The following is a 19,931-nucleotide window of genomic DNA, read 5'->3' on the forward strand; positions in this document are numbered from 1 at the left end:
GATGATAATTTCTAGCTAATATGAGATGTATATAATAAGTATATAAGAAATAAACACTTTCATCCACTAAATTACCCAGAGTCTATTATTTTTCTCACGGTACTGTGTGTGTGTGTGTGTGTGTGTGTGTGTGTGTGTGTGTATATATATATATATATATATATATATATATATATATATATGAAAACAGGTAAGCAAGTTCCTCTAAAACGTATAAAATCTTATTTTGAAAAACTTGAACAGGCATTTCCCAAAAGAGGATATCCAAAATTTAAGGAACAGACATTCAACTTCATTAGTCATCACCAAAATGCAAAGTAAAATCATAATGTAATACTACTACATACATAATGTAATACTACTACTACATACTACCAACTGCTAAAATGAAAAAGACAATACCAACTACAGGTAAAGATGTGGAAAATTCTCATAAACTGCTGGTGAGAGTGTAAACTGGCAAAACCACTGGGGAAAGCTGCTTGGCAGTATTCACCAAGGCTGAACACACTCCTAGCTCCTACTCGACCACCTAGCAATTCCACTCCTAGGTATATACCTAACTCAAACGGATAAATACATTCACCTAAAATGTGTATAAATTGTCTACAGCAGTATGATTTTTAACAGTCAAAACCCAGAAACAGCCCAAATATCCACCAAAGGTGGCATGGATAAATTACATTTATACAATGGAATATTATAGAGCAATGAGAATAAACATGCCATAAAAAAGCAGTAACAAAAAAAACAAAACAAAACTGCAGCATCAATTTTGAATTTCATAAAATAATGTTGAGAAAAAAGTATTCACATGAGTATGTATGGTACAATTCCAGTTACATAAAGCACAATAACAGGCAATACTAATCTATGATGTTAGAAGCCACAATAATGGTTATTCTTAGTGGTGGCAGAAGTGACTGTAAGGGAACGGATGGTTATTCCTTGGATTCTGGTGGCCTATTCCTCAGGCTGGTTGGTGGTTATGTGGGTGCTCAATATGGAAATCTGGTAAGCTCTACATTTATAATTTGTGAATTTTTCTGTACGTACTTCAGTAACAGTTACACTCTACTGAAAACATAGAAAAATGTTATTTTAAAATGCCTTGCTAACTACTGCATGTGGATATACTATGCCAATCAATTACTGGTTCTTTCAAATGTTTGTGTTTTTCAATAATTACTCTAAAAAGTTCATTGGAAGGTCATGGCCTGGGGCACCTGGGTGGCTCAGCAGCTTAAGTGTCTGCCTTTGGCTCAGGTCATGATCCCAGGGTCCTAGGATAGAGCCCTGCCTTAGGTTCCCTGCTCAGCAGAGAGCCTGCTTCTCCCTCTCCCTCTGCCTGCAGCTCCCCTTGCTTGTGCTCTACAAAATGAATAAATAAAATCTTTAAAAAAAAAAAAAAAAAGGTCATGCCCAATGCATTTTTCTATAAGCAAAGAGCACAGTACTGGAAGCAATAGAGAAGATTAGAATTAAATACCTCTAGACCCATTTCACCGCGGGCTACTCTCCAAGCCACTGACCCAGATATTCTTCCACCAAGTTCTCCAGGTTTAGGGGTTTTGGGAGATATAAATTCAACAAGCTCCACAATAATCCTCTGGAGAAGTTCTTTTCTTCTGTTTTCTGACAGAGATATTTGCCTCTGTAATTCATATTTTAAAAGAAGTCATTAAGATTAGGGAAATGTAGAGGTCCGCCTCTAAGAAAGAATATACATAAAACATTTGTATTTTAATGGGATCTTGAAAGACATAACCAACTTTTTGTTCACATGTAGTTATTTGGAATGTAAGACAATGTGGAAAACTTAAAATAATTTTACAAATTTTGTGTAAAGAAATAGTTTGACATCCATAGCCAACTCTTTATGACCTTTATTGTCCTAGATTTTAAAATGGAGGTAGCAACTTCTGCTTCCAGCTATGATAGACTAGCTGTGTCAGACCAACTATCCTACCAAAGAAAGGTAGCAAAAGCTGGGCAAAACATTATATGCAGGCACACATGTACAAACACCTGTTTAAATACAACAGAAAGCTACCAAGGTAACCAGAGCTAAACAAGCTAAGATCCCAAAGAAAGAAATGAATTGTGGTCAACTGAACATACTCCACTTCCTTCCCTTCCAGGCATTTGCCAATTATTAACTGGTCTGAGCCAAAGAGGGTGAGAAAGAAACCATGAAATGATATTTTACGTGCTGAAAAACACAGCAAAATTTTTACATTATCACAGTACGGCGGACTAAATCAGCTGGAGTTCAAAGCCTCTCAAGGTGAGAGGCTCAAGGGCCGTATATTAGAAGGTGAAATTCCAAACAGACCCAAAGACACTTCACCTTGAAACTCAATCACTGGGTTAAGGGGATCTGCCCTATCCTAACTGCTTGCCAGAAGCAAAATTAGTGGTTTGGCTTTTAAATCATAAAAAACTCCACACATGTATAATAGTAAAAAATTTCAATACTACCAAAGGGATATTAAATAAAAACCGAATCTTCCTTTTTGAACCTCTAGTGCCTTTTTCCAGAAGAGTCACTATTAACAATTTCCTGTGCCTTATTTCAAAAATTTCCATTCTTGGAGAAATGTTATAATTATATTCAAGACACAATTTCTTTGAAAAATAAAAACATACTTTTTATGTCTAGTATTACATACACTGAAATTTTGTTTCACTAAACTTTGGAAAGAGATGTTACGATAACTGAATACACAAAAAAGCCATGGTATTTAAAATAAGACCTCAAAGTTTTCAATGAACAAAAAACCATTTAACATATTAGAATAATTTTGCTTGCAAAATAATGCTGCTACTCTCAGAGTTTCAATGGGTTAAAAACTGGCCATTCCTGATTCTATAAAAACTTTAAATGTCCTCTCAAAAATGCCAAGTGCTCATACCTGTTTATTAAGTCCATTAATAGTTTCTCGAAGTAATTCTTCTTTAACCTCAGTTCTTCGGGAGATTACCTCATCATGTTTACAAGAATATCGCCAAGTGACATCAACCACCTCAAATTACAGAATACAGCATTTAACAAGAATACAACCATCAACCTTAATTTGCTAACTACCTAGAATGTATATAATTCTTAAATAGTTTTTTTAAATGCTATCCTTTGTTTAAATTTTAAAACCTATTAAAAAAAAGAATATGCTTTTTATTTATTTTCCTAAGAGGTACACTTTCAGGAAAGCCTGTGATAAAATGAGATTTCCAGAACATTTAGTTTTTTAAAACTTATTTACAAAGTTGATTTCATAAAATTAAACAAATAAAACCTTGTTCCATTTTTATTGTATTAAATTTACATTAAAGAACTAATTTGTGACAAAGGTACAAAGACAATTTAATGGAAAAAAGAGAACATTTTCAACAAATGATGCTAGGGCAACTTGTTATTCTAAAGGAAAACAATGAACTTTAACCCACACAGTGGACTATATACAAAAATTAACTCAAAATGGATGACAGACCCAAATGTAAAACCGAAAATATAAAACTTTCAAAAGAAAACACAGGATAAAATCATTGTGGCTTGGGCTACGCAAAAATTTCTTAGATACGTCAAAAAGCACAACCCATCATTTCACCATCTATACGAATACTGAATCATTATGTTGTACACATGCAACTATATGTCTGTTATACCCCATTTAAAAAAGAAAAAAAGCACAATCCCTGAAAGAACAAATTAACTGAACATTATCAATTATGTCTCTTCAATAGTCACTGACAGAATGAAAAGACACACCAACAACAAGGAGAAAATCTTTGCAAAGCATCTATCTGGAAAATGACTTGTATGCAGAATATATGAAGAATTCTCAAAATTCAACAATAAGGAAATGAACAATCCAATTTTTAAAAAATGGGCAAAGAAGACTATGCATGGCAAATTAGCACATAAGAAGATACTCAGTAATATGTCATTAGGGAAATGCAAATGAAAACCACAATGAGATATCACCTCACATCTACTAAGAAGGCTAAAATTAAAACAACAACAACAACAAAAGCGACAACAACAACAAAAAACAAAACCAGATGACCATACTAAGGATATAGAAGTTAGCAAGCATATAGAGAAACTGGGAACTCTCACATACTGCTGGTGAGAATATGAAATGGCATATGACTTTGGAAAAGAGTTTAGCAGTTTCTTTTTCCTTCTTTCTTTCTTTTTTTTTAAGTTTAGCAGTTTCTTAAAAAGTTAAACATACACCTACCATATGATCCAGTCATTCTACTTCTAGGCATTTACCAAAGAGAAAAGACAGCATATGGTGCTATAAAGACTTGTGCATAAATATTTACAGTAACTTTATTTGAAATAGAAATAATAAAAAACTGGAAATTACCCAAATGCCCATCAACAGGTGAATGGATAAACAAACTATGGTATATGCATACAATGGAATATTCAGTATTAAAAACAATTTTTTTTATGACTTTAAAAATTTATTTTGAAAGACAGGGAGTGGAGGGAGCAAGAGAGAACATGAGTTAGGGAGGTGAAGGGGAGTGAGAAGGGGAGAAGCAGGCTCCCCACTGAGCAGGGAGCTGGACACGGGGCTCCAACCCTGGACCCTCAGATTATGACTTGACTCAAAAGCAGATGCTTAACTGACTGAACCACCCAGGTGCCCCCAAATAATTATTGATACATAAGAATAACATGGATGAATCTCAAAATTATTATGCCGAGTAAAAGAAACCAGACCACGCTCACCAAAAAGAACATACACTGTATGATTTCATTTTATATAAAACTCTGGATATGCAGATTCATATATGTGAAAGAAAGCAGATGCATGGTTGCCTAGAGAGGGGTAAGGAGGGATAACAAAGGAGATAAGAAAACTTACAGGGATAGTGAGCAAGTTCACTATCTTTTTTTTTTTTTTTTTAAGATTTTATTTATTTGACACCGAGAGAGAGATCACAAGTAAGCAGAGAGGCAGGCAGAGAGAGAGGGGGAAGCAGGTTCCCCGCCAAGCAGGGAGCTGATGCGGGGCTAGATCCCAGGACCCTGAGATCATGACCTGAGCTGAAGGCAGAGGCCTAACCCGCTGAGCCACCCAGGCGCCCCGTAAGTTCACTATCTTGACTATAAAGGTAATTTCATGGGTGTACACAAATGACAAAATTTATTAAATTATTTATTTTCAATATAAGCTGGTTCTTATATGTCAATTATACCTTCAAAAGCTGTCTGAAAGAAATATTTCATTCTCAGAATATAACTTTTGCACTTATGCCTTACCTCATCCTTAGAAAATGCAATGACATAGGAAAGCTTCTTGCCCCACCCAATTTCATAAAGGAGTGGCTTATCACAGACATCTTCACAGGCGTCACAGTGCAGCCACCGCTGCTGAGAAGGAGAATAGACTTCTGTCCAGACATGGTCTACTCAAGACACAAGAGAGCAACAGAAAGAAAGGAAATAAAAGTTAAGTTTATAAAAACAGAATTATTTCCAACAACTATCCACAAACTCTAAAGATAAGGATCACAGAAGAATTTGTAAGGGTCTAAATTTTAGTTAATAGGTCAGAGCATTTTGTGGCACACAAGACTCTTAGCATACTTGTTTAAATTTTTTTTGTCTCTTTGAAATCCTTAAAAATGTTTTTGGACTATGTCCTTTAATGCGGTCAGTTTTAAGCTTAATTAAAAATAATGTGAGCTCTAACTCTAAAAAGGTGAATATATTGAACAACGGCATCAAAAATATCAGGCTGTCTTTGCTAATATGAAGGAGCTAATGACACTTTTGAAACTGCAGTCTCTTTTGCCCTGTAAGACCCAAACCAGTAGGAGGTCTAACAAAGGATCTCTGGTTACTGATGTTCTATATTTGATTGTAAGAGAACAGTAATTCTTAAGTGAAGGTTTCATTTTATCTTAAAAAACAATAGAAACACAAGTAAAATTCTGACAAGGGAAACAACTTTTAAATATGTAGATGAGAAGAGTCATTTCTTTTTTTTTTTTTTTAAGATTTTTTTTTTTTTTTTAAATTTGTCAGAGAGAGAGGGAGAGAGAGTGAGCGCAGGCAGACAGAATGGCAGGCAGAGGCAGAGGGAGAAGCTGGCTCCCTGCCGAGCAAGGAGCCCGATGCGGGACTCGATCCCAGGACGCTGGGATCATGACCTGAGCCGAAGGCAGCTGCTTAACCAACTGAGCCACCCAGGTGTCCCGAGAAGAGTCATTTCTAAATAAGGACAATAAAAATTTCACATGGTTTTTATTACCCTTTTTGTATACTGAGATTTAAGCTTACTACACCTTTTACGCTATCAAAACAAAGATTTCTAGAGCATATTACATGTTATTATTCATACAGAAAAAGCATCATTTAAAGTGTCATGGTAAACTGTTTATAAAAGAATGTTTATATTGTCATGTTTAAAGTGCCCAGCAAAATGTAAGTGTACTACAAAAATCTAGAGATTTCCCATAAAAAACTCGAGGTTGATATTCTTATTTTACAGAAGGCAAATGGAAACTCAGAATGACAAGGCCAGAGAGTAACAGACAGAAAATGATGAGCCCAGACTGTAAACCCAATATTAAAGTCTGCACAGCCCTATTGCTCTGATCACACCATGTTCTGTACCTGTGTAATCCCAAACATAGCGAGCTTCAAACCCTAAGGCTCGGCAGCACAGTGTAAAACAATTGGCCCACTCGCCACACCGTCCACATCTTGTTTCCAAAAGTTTCTCAGGGTTATTATATCTGTTTTAAAATAATCATAAAAAAGCTTTGATTCATTAACAAAATAAAGAATTTTAAACATTTTTTATTACCTCTGTGCTAAACAGTAATATTTCTTATTTTATATTTTTAAAAATTATTTTAAATTGAAATATATTTGACATACAATATTATATTAGCTTCATTTCACATTCTTAGACAGTGATTATAGAGCCAAGAATATATTATTATTAACAGAAGCTTTTTGGTTACTTTTGTTAATTTTTTGTTACTTTTGTTAATTATGTTAATTTAATTAATATTGTTAATAGAAGCTTTAATGAAAATGATTAAACAGTGGTACAGCCTTCAAGGAGTTTACAGGCCTTAGAGGAAGAAGAAATTAACACAAAAACTAATACATGGCAGAATGTGACAAAACCATACATTAGGTCAGATTGAGAGTGGTTGGGAGGACAGCTTGTATTTAAACTGGGCCTTGAAGGGCAGATTAGATTTGGATAGGAAGAGATTCTCTAGAAAATCTGCTTAAAGCATTGATATTATTCTAATAAGTGGTATAATTAGCTCATGCATCTAAAAGGTAAACAACTTAATAAAAATTTTAAAAACTAAGTTGAACTCAATTCTACTTAAAATACTACTTTTCTGTCTAATGATTTTTTTTTTAAGACTTTGTCAGAGAGAGAGAAAGCAAGCGAGTGAGCACACAAGCAGAGGGAGCAGCAGGCAGAGGGAGAAGCAGGCTCCCTGCTAGGGAAGGAGCCCAGTTCAGGATGTGATCCCAGGACTCTGGGATCATGACTTGAGCCAAAGGCAGACACTTAAACCAACTGAGCCACCTAGGCATCCTTCTAATGATATTTTTGATTGATTTTTTTTTCCCTTCTTAACTCCTTAAAGGTGCTTGCTAATTTGGAAGTTGTTTTTTGAAAGATGTTTGCAACAATGTTTTAAAAAGGTACTCCAATTATCAAATTATCATAAATTGGAGAACACCAAACTTTGCATACTGTGTTGAGGAGGATCTTGGTTGATAAAGCTAAACAAGAAATGGGCCCTAGCTGAGTAGAGATGCTGGCTGTGAGCTTGTGGAAGGAAGCCATTACGTGAATAAACTGGCTCGACAATGACAAGTTTGTCTTAAGTAGACGCTGTTGTTTAAACTAGCTAAATTAAATGAATTTAAAATTAAGTAGTTAAGTAATTGAAAAAAGATGTAAATTTATATGAAGTAATAACCACAGAATTAGAGCATCCTATGCCTCTTCTATATACTATTTGTATCAGTTGAATGATCAACTTAGCCTATAATTAATAGTGTTCATCATCCCAACTCTATACATAGTTAAACAAGTTAACATTAACAAATTAACAGTTAACAAGCAAACAAGTAGAAAGGAAAACAGTAAATATCTTTGTTAGCCTGTGCCCCCTCCACACTGCATTATCAGTTTATATCTAATGGCCTAGAAAGTTTATGAGGAAAGATATTTAATTATTATTTTTTACCTTCCAATCTTTGCAAAGTGCCTGTGGCAAATGTATGCTGACTGAAGAAATAACCTGAATTAATTCTATGTCATTCATAGATACAAGATTCTGTATATTCCACAGGGCTGGTTCCTAGTTAGGACACAACTGAGTCCTTTTTTTTTTTTTTTAAAAGATTTTATTTATTTATTTGACAGAGAGAAATCACAAGTAAGCAGAGAGGCAGGCAGAGAGAGAGGAGGAAGCAGGCTCCCTGGTGAGCAGAGAACCCGATGTGGGGCTCGTACCCAGGACCTGGGATCATGACCTGAGCCGAAGGCAGCGGCTTAACCCACTGAGCCACCCAGGCGCCCCACAACTGAGTCCTTAAGCTCCAAAAATTAGGGATTTCAAATACTTGGTATCTTTTCCTGGCCAGTGATACAATCAACATTTGTAAGTATTGTCAATTTAAAAAAATACTGGTAAGAGGCTTGTGAATTAAAGGATGAAAAAAGTTAACTGAAAAGTTCAAACTTTTTTAGTTTAAAATTTAGGTAATGAGGATATGTTAGGTTGAGCAGGGGAGGCACCTGATTAAAACAAAATTCTGTTGTTAAAAAGAAAACAGCAAGATGGTATTATACTTCTACCTTCCATATTACCATCTGATGATTATTTTAAGTACAGCATTGTCTTTAGTGACACAATTTATCAGTATTATTATTAATGTTGCTAGTGTTATTTTTATGTGCTATCAATCATTATTAAAGTTATCAGAAAGTTAAAGTTATATAAATAAAGATTAATACAAAAGTTACATTAAAAGTGCTAAGACTATACTCAATTTATATTCCAGAGCAAGAATAAACATATGTTTCCTATAAAAAGGCAGTAATTACTTTAGACTTTGCAGGCCATATGGCCTCTGCTGCCAGTATTCAACCCTGCCACTGGAATGTAAAGAGTTATAGATCATAAATACATAAATCAGCATAAATGTGTTCCAATAAAACTTTATTTACAAAAATAGGATGTAGGCTGGGTTTAGCCTGTCAGCCACAGCTTGCTGACCTCTGTCCTAGAGGAATGTATTTCTAATAATTGAAGAGTTCATCCAACAAAAATTCTTTTCTAACCATTCCATTAAGGAATAATGGAATCTAACTTTACTGTCCCGTGGACACCCACCTTGGGAATCGATTGCTGAACTGGCATGCACTGCAGTAATGATCTTCTACTCTGTTTGCACCCCACTTCATCTCATCATCATTGGGGAATAGTGATTCACCTCTAGACTTAGTCTGGCCTCCACATTTGCTGCACAAAATGTCATTCACCCATTGAAAAAATTCTTCCTTAAACCAGTGTAAAAGCTCCAGCAGAAGAAAATCCTCATCACTTACATTAGTACCTGAGAAGTTAAAACAGAGCCAAGTAAGATCTAAAGCTGATGAAAACTAAAAATACACATACATACTTTATTCTCGAATATGGAGCCAAAATAAATGAAAATATAAGATCTAAAAGGTTTTCTCAAATCTGATGCAAGAAAAGAACTGTCAGCATATTGTGAACCAAATACACTGTACATTTACAGGGGCAGGACATTTACCACTCTGTAACCTCTAATCAACATCATCCACTAACAAGTGAACTGAACACAGCAACCTCTCAGGGAACTGTGGTCAATATGTAGTTGATCTTGAAACACAGGGAGGTTAAGAAATCAGTTTAATTTTAAGACATTTAAAAAGGACTACATTCAACTTTTTATCAGGTATATATACAAGTAAACAAGAAACAATAACAAAATCACTAGCAGAAAGCACAGAATTCCAAACACTTTAAAAATTCAACCTATCAGCTTCTCTATCAGTGTTTCAACTATACAGTATAATCCATCTGTGAATACTTACCATAAATCACCAGAAACACAACAATGTCCACACAGTATACAACAACCCTGGCAAGTAAGTATAGCCTATATTATATAAAATTGTACCTATTTGTCAAAATAAAAAGATGTCTCTTAACCATATTCAAGACTGTGGTATCTTGGGTAAGAAGAGAAGGAGAGGAGAAAAGAATATATAGGAGACACATACAGGAGTTCTCATCTCTTTCAAGTTTTATTATTAAGAAGTGATCATAAAACATACATATGAAGGTACTATATGGCATAATGTGAACATCTAGTAAAGTTTAATGCTGGTCACAGGTGTTTGATACATTATACTCTATTTCTATAGCTATACTCCATTTGATATTGTTCAAAATGAGAAAACTGTATTAGGAAAAAAACTAGAGAATATAATTCTTTGCAATTCTTTTTTTTTTTTTTTAAGATTTTATTTATTTATTTGACAGACAGAGATCACAAGTAGGCAGAGAGGCAGGCAGAGGGAGAGGGGGAAGCAGGCTCCCCGCTGAACAGAGAGCCCAATGCGGGGCTCAATCCTAGGACCCTAAGACCATGACCTCAGCCGAAAGCAGAGGCTTAACCCACTGAACCACCCATGCACCCCATACTTTGCAGTTCTTAATCTTCTCTTCTTCTCAGAGCTATGAGGGAATCTTTTCTTCACCAAGAAAACCTGGTAGGAATGTTGGAAGGAAAACCCACAAAAGTGTAAGGAACCCCTCCTAAGATTGTGTTTCTTACTAAAGCTTGTCCATATTCAGACTCCAGCAGTTTGTCAAAATTATCATTTAAGTATTTCTACCAATTAATGGCTCCAGTGGCTTCTGTTCCGTATAGTAGATGGCTGGTTGTGATTCCATGTATTTGGCTGAGATTCTCTGTATTTGTCTGTCTCTCCAGATTTTAGGGTGACAGTTTGCCCTGTGAACTCTAAGGAGCTCAAGAAAAGTCATTGATTTTGGTTTGTTCAGTTTTTTGTTGTCGTAATGATGGGAATGACAACTCTAAGCTCTTTACATGTCAGAGCTAAAACCGGAAGTCTCTCTGAGGGATTAACTATGAGTCTCTTTTCCATTTTTTAATCATTTAATCACTCCTCACATATCTTATTTAGGTATTTTGCTGCCTATTGTATTTTGGTAGTTTTGTTTTTATTATATTATACTATGTCATTTTCTTGTATTTGAAAACCATTCTGGGCCTGAGACTTAATTCAGCAACATTGTTGTGAGACCTTGAGACAATTCTTCATATTCTTGAATTAACAGTTTTTTTTATAATTTATGAAGTAAGAATGCTTATTAATATGTGATCACAAAGACCCTGTCCACATTAAAGTACTGTGCTCCTTTAGATAATCCCTGACATAAATGCCTATTTAACAGGTACTTACCAGAGCATGGTTTATGTGTGACTCATTTGGCTGAGCCCCACAGAGGAGACACAACAGTGTCCCTCTCAACATTTGCCTGCATTTTTTCCCTGTAATTATAAAGATAATACATGGCTTTGTTGTAGAAAATTTAGAAAATGGGGGTAAGATAAGCCATCTATAATTTCACATCAGAGTGTGACTTATGAGATTTGTCTATATATTCTTTCACACTTAAAATTTAAGAGCACTATAATGGAGCTTTAAGTAGGAAAGAAAGAATATATCAGGTTGGTAGAATGGTATTGTGAAAATCAGTAGAAGATTGAGTTTTGGGTTTTTTTTTTAAAGTTATAAAGGATAAGTTGGAATAATAACCTGAGATGCCACAGGAATTACTAAGGCAGAGATCAGGGGTATTGTTCCAAATGTAGTGAACAGTATGTATGGAGGCAGAAAAGTTATATTCTATGTGGGGAACAATGAGTAATAAAATCTGGCTATGTGTAGTGTAAGGAGTGGGTAAAAGAGTAGTGAGAGATCAGGTAGGCTGAGATCATATTTTGGTTGACATTGAATTTCAGGCAGAGAAATATATACTGAATTTATCTTACATTTTTAATCTTTCCTAAAAGAACCAGAGATAAAATGGAACAAAGAATACTTTCGACAAAGTTTTGAAACAGAAAATAAGGACCAAAGAAATAAGGAGGATGTACATGTCTTAGTGGTAAAGCTAACATTACAATGTTAGTATGATTGAACATGAAGCAAAAAGGTTATGTAGTCTGTTCATTAGCAAGGAGGAAATAAAGCCATTGCTCAGGGAAGTCAAGTATTCTTGATTACTTAATTCAGCTGCATTAACCATCGAAGCTTTAAGCATGTGAGTGACCTCAGAGGTGTGCTTAATTGATCTAGCTATAACTTGTAAGATGAACAAGAATAACAGAGTGCAAGGAGAGAAGAGTGGAAACACAGTAGTCATAGAATTTCCAAAAGAGGAATTAGGGTGAACAGGGTATTGTGACAGCAGGGGAGAAAATGGGTGTGAGTTACTGGGGTGATAGAATACATTGTTGTTTGCAGTTGCTGAGTACATTTGATGTGACAAGGCATTGTGTAAGCTTAAGAAAAATGTCAAGGAGGACTGTCCAGTTTTGAATTCAGGCAACCGGAAGATTAGAGGAGTCAATAGGAACAGTCTTTGAAGGGAAATGCTTTAAAGTACCTGCTGGCCATTATCTGGACCAGGTGAAAATGTAGGCCTGGAGTACACCTTCGGGTGATAGGTAAATCTCTGCAAGTAAAGGAGATTTCCCAGAATGAAAAGACAAGGGGGAAAGGAGCGATTGCAAAGATTCTAGAAAACAGGGCAGTACTAGCCACATAGAGGTATTTATATTTAAATTAAGCTTTAAAAAATCAAAAGTCCAGTTCTTTAGCTATAGTCAACACATTTTTTTTAAAAGATTTTATTTATTTGACAGAGATCACAAGTAGGCAGAGAGGCAGGCAGAGAGAGAGGAGGAAGCAAGCTCCCCGCTGAGCAGAGAGCCCGACGCGGGGCTCAATCCCAGGACCCTGAGATCATGACCTGAGCCGAAGGCAGAGGCTTTAACCCACTGAGCCACCCAGGCGCCCCGGTATAGTCAACACATTTTAAGTACACATTAACCACAAGTGACTATTGGCCTTCATTTTTAAAAAGATTACTCTGCTTTAGGCACTTGATGGAGAAGAAGGGTGGCAGTGCTGTATTTCTAAAGTTCATTTGTAATCTAATACAAACTTTCATATTATATGAGAAAAGCTAAACTCTCCCTGCCAGTCAGTCCTACACCTCTTCTGTAGGTAACAAGTATTACCGTGTGATATGTTCCTTTTCATACCTTCTCCTATGTATTTACACGCATAGTTACCTGCAAAAATAGTTTCAGTTGTGTGGGTTTACATAAAATTTATCATCCCATGTATCTTCAGTTTCTTGGTGTTTTTCATTTATTAACTTGTCTTAGAAACCTTCTGAACCCTCCATAGCGTTCTATAGTATGGATATACTAATGTTTATACAGTTCCCTGTTGCTAGATATTGAGACTGTTTACCATTTTTCTCTATTTTGAATGCTCCTGCAGTGAGAATTCTTGTAAAGCATGCCTTGTGGTGTATATGTACAAGTGTTTCTCTGAGATAAATATAAAAGTATCAGGGGTATGTGACTTAACACTGTAAAGGATCCTGTCAAACAAATTATCTTTCAGTTTACATCAGAAGTACCGAGAGTACTTATTTCTACCTAATGAAATTATTGGACTTCTTTTATAGACTTTGAACTTTTCTAATGGGTTTGCTAATATTCTTACCAATTTATAGAAGTTCTTTATATATTCTGGATACTTTGTTAGATATATTACATTTTTTTTCTCCCAGTGTTGTTTTCTGTTGTTTTTTTTTTTTTAAGATTTTATTTATTTATTTGACAGAGAGACACAACGAGAGAGGGAACACAAGCAGGGGGCAGTGGCAGAGGGAGAAGCAGGCTCCCTGCTGAGCAGAGAGCCTGATGCTGAGCTTGATCCCAGGACTCTGGGATCATGACCTGAGCTGAAGGTAGATGCCCCTTTACCAATGTTCTTTAATTTCATTTAGTGTATCTTTTGAAATTCATAAGCTATAACTTTTAATTTAAGAAAGCTTATTCTTGGGGCGCCTGGGTGGCTCAGTGGGTTAAGCCGCTGCCTTCGGCTCAGGTCATGATCTCAGGGTCCTGGGATCGAGCCCCGCATCGGGCTCTCTGCTCAGCGGGGAGCCTGCTTCCTCCTCTCTCTCTGCCTGCCTCTCTGCCTGCTTGTGATCTCTCTCTGTCAAATAAATGAATAAAATCTTAAAAAAAAAAAAAAAAAAGACAACCTATTCTTTCCCATTACTGATTTCACAGTCTACATCTTGCTTAAGAAGGCCCTTCCCTACCACAGTCATTAACATATTCTGTGACTTCTGTTACATTTATAGTATTCCTTCTCTCAATATAGAATTTATATATTGTCCCCAAATCATTTATTGAACAGTCCATCTTCTTAGAACTACTTTGAAAGGCTAACTTTATTAGATATCATGTATCACTTAGAAATCTTTTAGGAATCAGGGCATCTCCGTGACTCAGTGGGTTAAGCCTCTGCCTTCGGCTGAGGTCATGTTCTCAGGGTCCTGGTATCAAGACCTGCATCAGGCTCTCTGCTTAGCAGGGAGCCTGCTTCCCCCTCTCTCTCTGCCTGCCTCTCTGTCTACTTGTCATCTCTGTCTGTCAAATAAATAAATAAAATCTTAAAAAAAAAAAAAAAAAAAAGAATTGCAAAGTATGCCCAGAGCCTTCTTTACAATTAAGACTTACTCTTCTGGGAAAAAGATTTTACTAGAGCCTTTGCTGAAGTGGGGAAAGGGAACTTCCCTGACCCTAGCCACCTCTAGCCTTCCTATCTCATCTATGGGAGGAAAAAGTTAAGAAAGACTTGGCAAGGTCACAGGTCTGAGGATACAGGCCCACTAAAGCACTGAGATTTAAATCATCAGATTACAGAGGGCTTCTACTCCCCCTTACCTTACCACTACACCAAAAAGGCTCTGGTGTAACAACAATGGAATCTACTAAAAGATGCAGACTATATCTAAGGAGGAGTCTTTTAGAAACAACAGGGGAGACAAGAATACCAGAGGAAGTCCGAAGTTTTTGACACCTACTGCTAACATTAAACATAACCCACTCCTTGATGTAAGACCTTATATAAAGGGCTTATTCATCTCAGCTCCTACTACCCAATACATCATGTCTAACTTACAACAAACAAATACAAGATGTATTAAAAAGCAAGAAAAATCAGTCTAAAGTGATAAAGCAAGTATCAGAACCACCCAGATTTTGGAATTAACAAACAAAGAATTTAAAATAACTATATATTAGGTGTTCTCACGAAAAAAGTAAACAACATGTAGGAATAGATGGATAATGTAAATAGATTTTTTTTTTTTTGGTCTGTTTAGAAACTTCAAAAATATTTAGAGGAAATGCTAGAAATCAAAAACACTGTAACAGAATGCCTTTCGTGGGCTCGTCAGTAGATGGGACACAGCCAAGGACAGAGTCAGTGAGCTTGAAGGTAGGTTAACAGAAACTTCCCAAACTGAAAATCAAAGACCAAAAAAAAAAAAAAATGGACCAGAACATCTAAGAACTGTGGGAAACTGAGGCAGAGACAGATAAAAGTAAAATAGGATACCTTCATTTTGGAATACCAGAAGGAAAAGAGAGAAAGAAACAAAAGAAATATTTGAAGCAATAATGGCCACGAATTTTCCAAAATTAGTAAGATTCCAAACCACAGACCTCGGATGCTTAGAAAACACCAACCAAGAAACTACACCTAGACACGTCATATTCAAACTGTAGAAAACCAAAGATAGAGAAAATCTTGAATAAAGCTGGGGATGGGAGTGAGCTGGGGGAAATGGGGAAAACCTTACCTAGACACGAATAAGGACGAGGATTATAACAGACTTCTTGTCATAAACAATGGAGGCAAGAGGACCGGAGGGTAAAACATTTAAAGTATTGTTGAAAGAAAACCTCACCAAACTAGAATTCTATATCCCAGTGATATTTCCTTCAAAAGTGAAGAAAAAATTAAGGGTTTCTCAGGCAATGAAAAATTGAGGAAATTCATCTCTAGCAGATCTGCTCTGAAAGAAATATTAAAAGAAATTCTTTAGGAAGAGGGAAAATGATATAGATCAGAAATTTGGATCTATGAAAAAGAAGTGTCAGAAAAGGAATATATGAAGGTAAAAGAGAATCTTTTATTTTCTTATTCTTGGCCTAAAAAGTAACTTCTTTAAATCATAACAAGAGCAATGTATTGGGTAATTACAGCATATGATTGCAATATTATAAGGATGGGAGGGAAGAACTGGGATGATTCTGTTAAAAGGTATCTGCATTATACATGAAGTAGAATAGTGTTTTTGAAGGTAGACACAGTTAAAACATTTACTGGAAACTAAGGTAACCCCCAGAGAAATTATATAATCCCCTAGAAAATATAGTATTAAGAAATGACTTAGATAAAAGCTAATCACATAAAAACTCAAAGTAAAAATGCTAACACTGGAAAAACCTAACAACTAAAATCTTAAGACTATTAATGATAACACACAAATATTATTGGTTGATGAATGTGGCAGGTATCATTCTGAGGCATTTACATGTACTAATTTATTTATTTAAAAAAATCATCCTATTTTCAAATGAAGAAACTGAGGCATAGAGATCAAATTACTTGCTCAGTGATGCACAGTAAAGTGGCAGAGCTGAATTTATTCCCAGGCAGCAGACAGCAGTGGGTGAGAAGAACCATATCATATACCTGTAAATACTCTCTCTTTATTAGCCGAAATGAATCAATGGTCTAATCATATGGATTAATCTTCAATGTGGCTTCTAATTCACATTAAAGTTCACTAATAATACTATCATATGTTCCACAGACTTAAATTATATTATACCTAAAGAAATTAATATACCAATGATTAAGCTGCAAACATATGCTGAGGTTTAAAAAAAAAAGATGTGTTAATGATGTGTCTATGAGGTACACACAGTAATACTTTACCACTGTTATACATCTTAAAAATCAGAATAGAAATAGGTTAGAATTTTATGATGTACACAGCAAAAGGCAGCATTTCAGTGTTTCTCTTTAGCAACAGATGTATATTTAGCAATGAATGGTTATATAAAGCCACTACCTTTATCCAATTTTCTAGCTCTAGATAACTTTTCTTGAGATCTCCTTTTTAGTTCTTGGACTGGAATACAAGCCAGTGCTTTCTCCTGGAGAGCAAGGTTCTCATAGACCAGCACATGCTGAGTGTTGGACCGGAGAACTTTTAGAATGACTGAATCAGTAGTAACCTAATAGAAAAAAAAAATACTGGTTAGCTTTTCTTTGTATGCTACAAAAATAACATATAATCAAAAATGGTGGTTCTATGATTTCATAGGTAAAGATGAATTATGGATTTACTAAAATATAATACTCAAAGCCTATATAATATTAGTTTTAGGAGATACCCTAGAAGTATATCTTTAGGAGCTATCTTTGTCACAGTCGAAGATATATCTATTCTTTTTCTTGGAATATATTATTGAGGATATATTTAAACAGAGGTATGCTAGATTCTTGATTACAAGTTTGGATCAAGATAGTGCTCTGAGGGGTGCCTGGGTGGCCCAGTCAGTTAAGTGGCCAACTCCTGATTTTGGCTCAGGTCATTTCTTGGCTCAGGTAATGGTCATAGAGTCCTGGGATTGAGCCCTGAGTCAGGATCCATGCTCAACAGGGAGTCTGCATGAGGCTTTTCTCTCCCTCCCCTGCAGCCCCTGCCCCCACTCACGTGCACCTGTGTGTTCTCTCTCTAAATAAATCTTAAAAAAAAAAAAAAAAGTGCTCTGAGCAATGCATCTGACAGCCCTTCCACTTCAAATCCCTGCAAGTAACATAATTTAAAAAAACAACAACAAAAAAACCCCCTCCATATGGCATTAGTAAAGGAGGAGTACCTTCAAGGATCAGGAATTTTGAAAAATTCCTAAAAGAGGAATAACAGATACAAATGGACTAAAGGAAAAAAACATGGCAATACGACTCCCCAAAAGAGTGGTTATACAAACTAAAAAAAAAGTTTTCAAAACAATCCCAAGGACAGAGGAGCCACAGGATCCAAAGCAGAAAAGGACCTTGGAACAAACGTTAGTGACTCTGGCTGGGCTCTGCAGGAGGAATAGCTAGACATCTCCCGCCTGTCCCTACCCCATCATTCCTTCTCAACAAAGAACCATGCTTCTGAGAAGTGAGAGAGGCTGCTTAGTCCCAAAAGGAAAGGGAAACATCCAAGCTCAGAACAGCGGCTTCTGGTACAGCCCATCTTGTAGCATGTCCTACCCCTCCCCATGGTTGCTAGAAGCAGATGCCACATTGACAGGCTAGCAGGAGCTCTCAGACTCACTGGATCTGCAACAGTCCGCACTGTTGTGAAGATACACTAGAATCAACATCAGAAGAACTAACCCTGTGGCCATAGCAGCAAGTCTATCTTCAGAGATTTGACAGTATACTGTATTCAGAGAAAGACAACTATGGATCTTGGAAATTAAAAATTTAAACACTGAAATAAGACAGTACACATCGTGTCAAACAGTAGAATAAACATAGTTAAAAAGTAATCAATTAGAAGACTGAGCCAAGACATTTTCTGAGAATGTGGCACAAAAAAAACCAAATAGACACCGAAGATAAATCCAAGTTTCCAAATCCAGTTAACAGAAGTCTAGAAAGTAGAGCAGAAACAGAAGAAAAGAGAAACTTCTCAAAGAAACAATGGAAACCAATTTCTGAGAGCTGAAGAGCCAGTATGAATGGAAGAATAAAACAAAGCATATAATAGTGACATTTCATAACAGTTAAGTAGAAAAACAAAATCCCAAAGCCTTTTATGAATCAGATAACGTCATTGGAAACAATGAAGCAAATTCTTTGAAAATCTGAGGGAAAATGACTGGGAATATAGGATTCCTACCCAGTCAAGCTAATCACACAGGAGGGCAGAATATATACGTTTTCTGATATGTAGCAGTACAGAAAGTGTACCACTCACAAATCTTATCTAAGAGAATTCTTAGAGAAATTACTGTCCCCTCAAAATACAATATAATCAAAGTAAATAAACAGCTCACCTAGGAGTAGAAATTGATATAAATAAAAGCGGGAGGAGTGAGTTAAAAAAATAAACTAGTAAAACCTAAGTTCTGATTATAAATAATAACTGAAAAGCAAAATCTCAATTTTTCTCATAAAGAAGGTATCAGGGAAGGGAATAGAAAGAGTTAAAGCTTTCTGAGGTTCCTGTCTTGTTATATTATTAAAAAAATATAAAAGTTGGAGCGCCTGGGTGGGTTGAGCCTCTGCCTTCAGCTCAGGTCATGATCTCAGGGTCCTGGGATTGAGCCCTGCATTGGGCTCTCTGCCTGGTGGGGACCCTGCTTCCCCCTCTCTCTCTGCCTGCCTCTCTGCCTACTTGTGATCTCTCTCTCTCTGGTAAATAAATAAAAAAATTAAAAAAAAAAAAGTAAATATTTGTATTAAAAATTTAAGGGCAATAGGGGTGCCTGGGTGGCTCAGTGGGTTAAAGCCTCTGCCTTCGGCTTAGGTCATGATCTCAGGGTCCTGGGATCGAGTTCCACATCGGGCTCTCTGCTCAGTGGGGAGCCTGCTTCCCTTCCTCTCTCTCTCTGCCTGTCTCTCTGCCTCCTTGTGATTTCTGTCAAATAAATAAATAAAATCTTTAAAATAAAAAATTTAAGGGCAATA

At 36.0% G+C, this 19,931-nt stretch overlaps 1 protein-coding gene across 4 annotated transcripts in view; it reads right to left on the reverse strand.

Annotated features, from left to right (window-relative positions):
* The window catches only part of NGLY1 (N-glycanase 1), a 58,662-nt gene that overhangs the window by 13,998 nt on the left and 24,733 nt on the right, over positions 1-19,931 (reverse strand). For all 4 annotated transcript variants that reach the window (XM_047738401.1, XM_047738379.1, XM_047738384.1 and 1 more), the window contains 6 exons: positions 17,311-17,476; positions 9,406-9,628; positions 6,641-6,762; positions 5,282-5,427; positions 2,916-3,026; positions 1,490-1,654 (listed from right to left, as the gene is read on the reverse strand). In XM_047738401.1, the coding sequence (XP_047594357.1) occupies positions 1,490-1,654; positions 2,916-3,026; positions 5,282-5,427; positions 6,641-6,762; positions 9,406-9,628; positions 17,311-17,476 (933 nt within the window). The remainder of the gene's footprint in view (positions 1-1,489; positions 1,655-2,915; positions 3,027-5,281; positions 5,428-6,640; positions 6,763-9,405; positions 9,629-17,310; positions 17,477-19,931) is intronic.

Source organism: Lutra lutra, chromosome 1 (genome assembly GCF_902655055.1).
Source record: "Lutra lutra chromosome 1, mLutLut1.2, whole genome shotgun sequence".
Taxonomy (NCBI): Eukaryota; Metazoa; Chordata; class Mammalia; order Carnivora; family Mustelidae; genus Lutra; species Lutra lutra.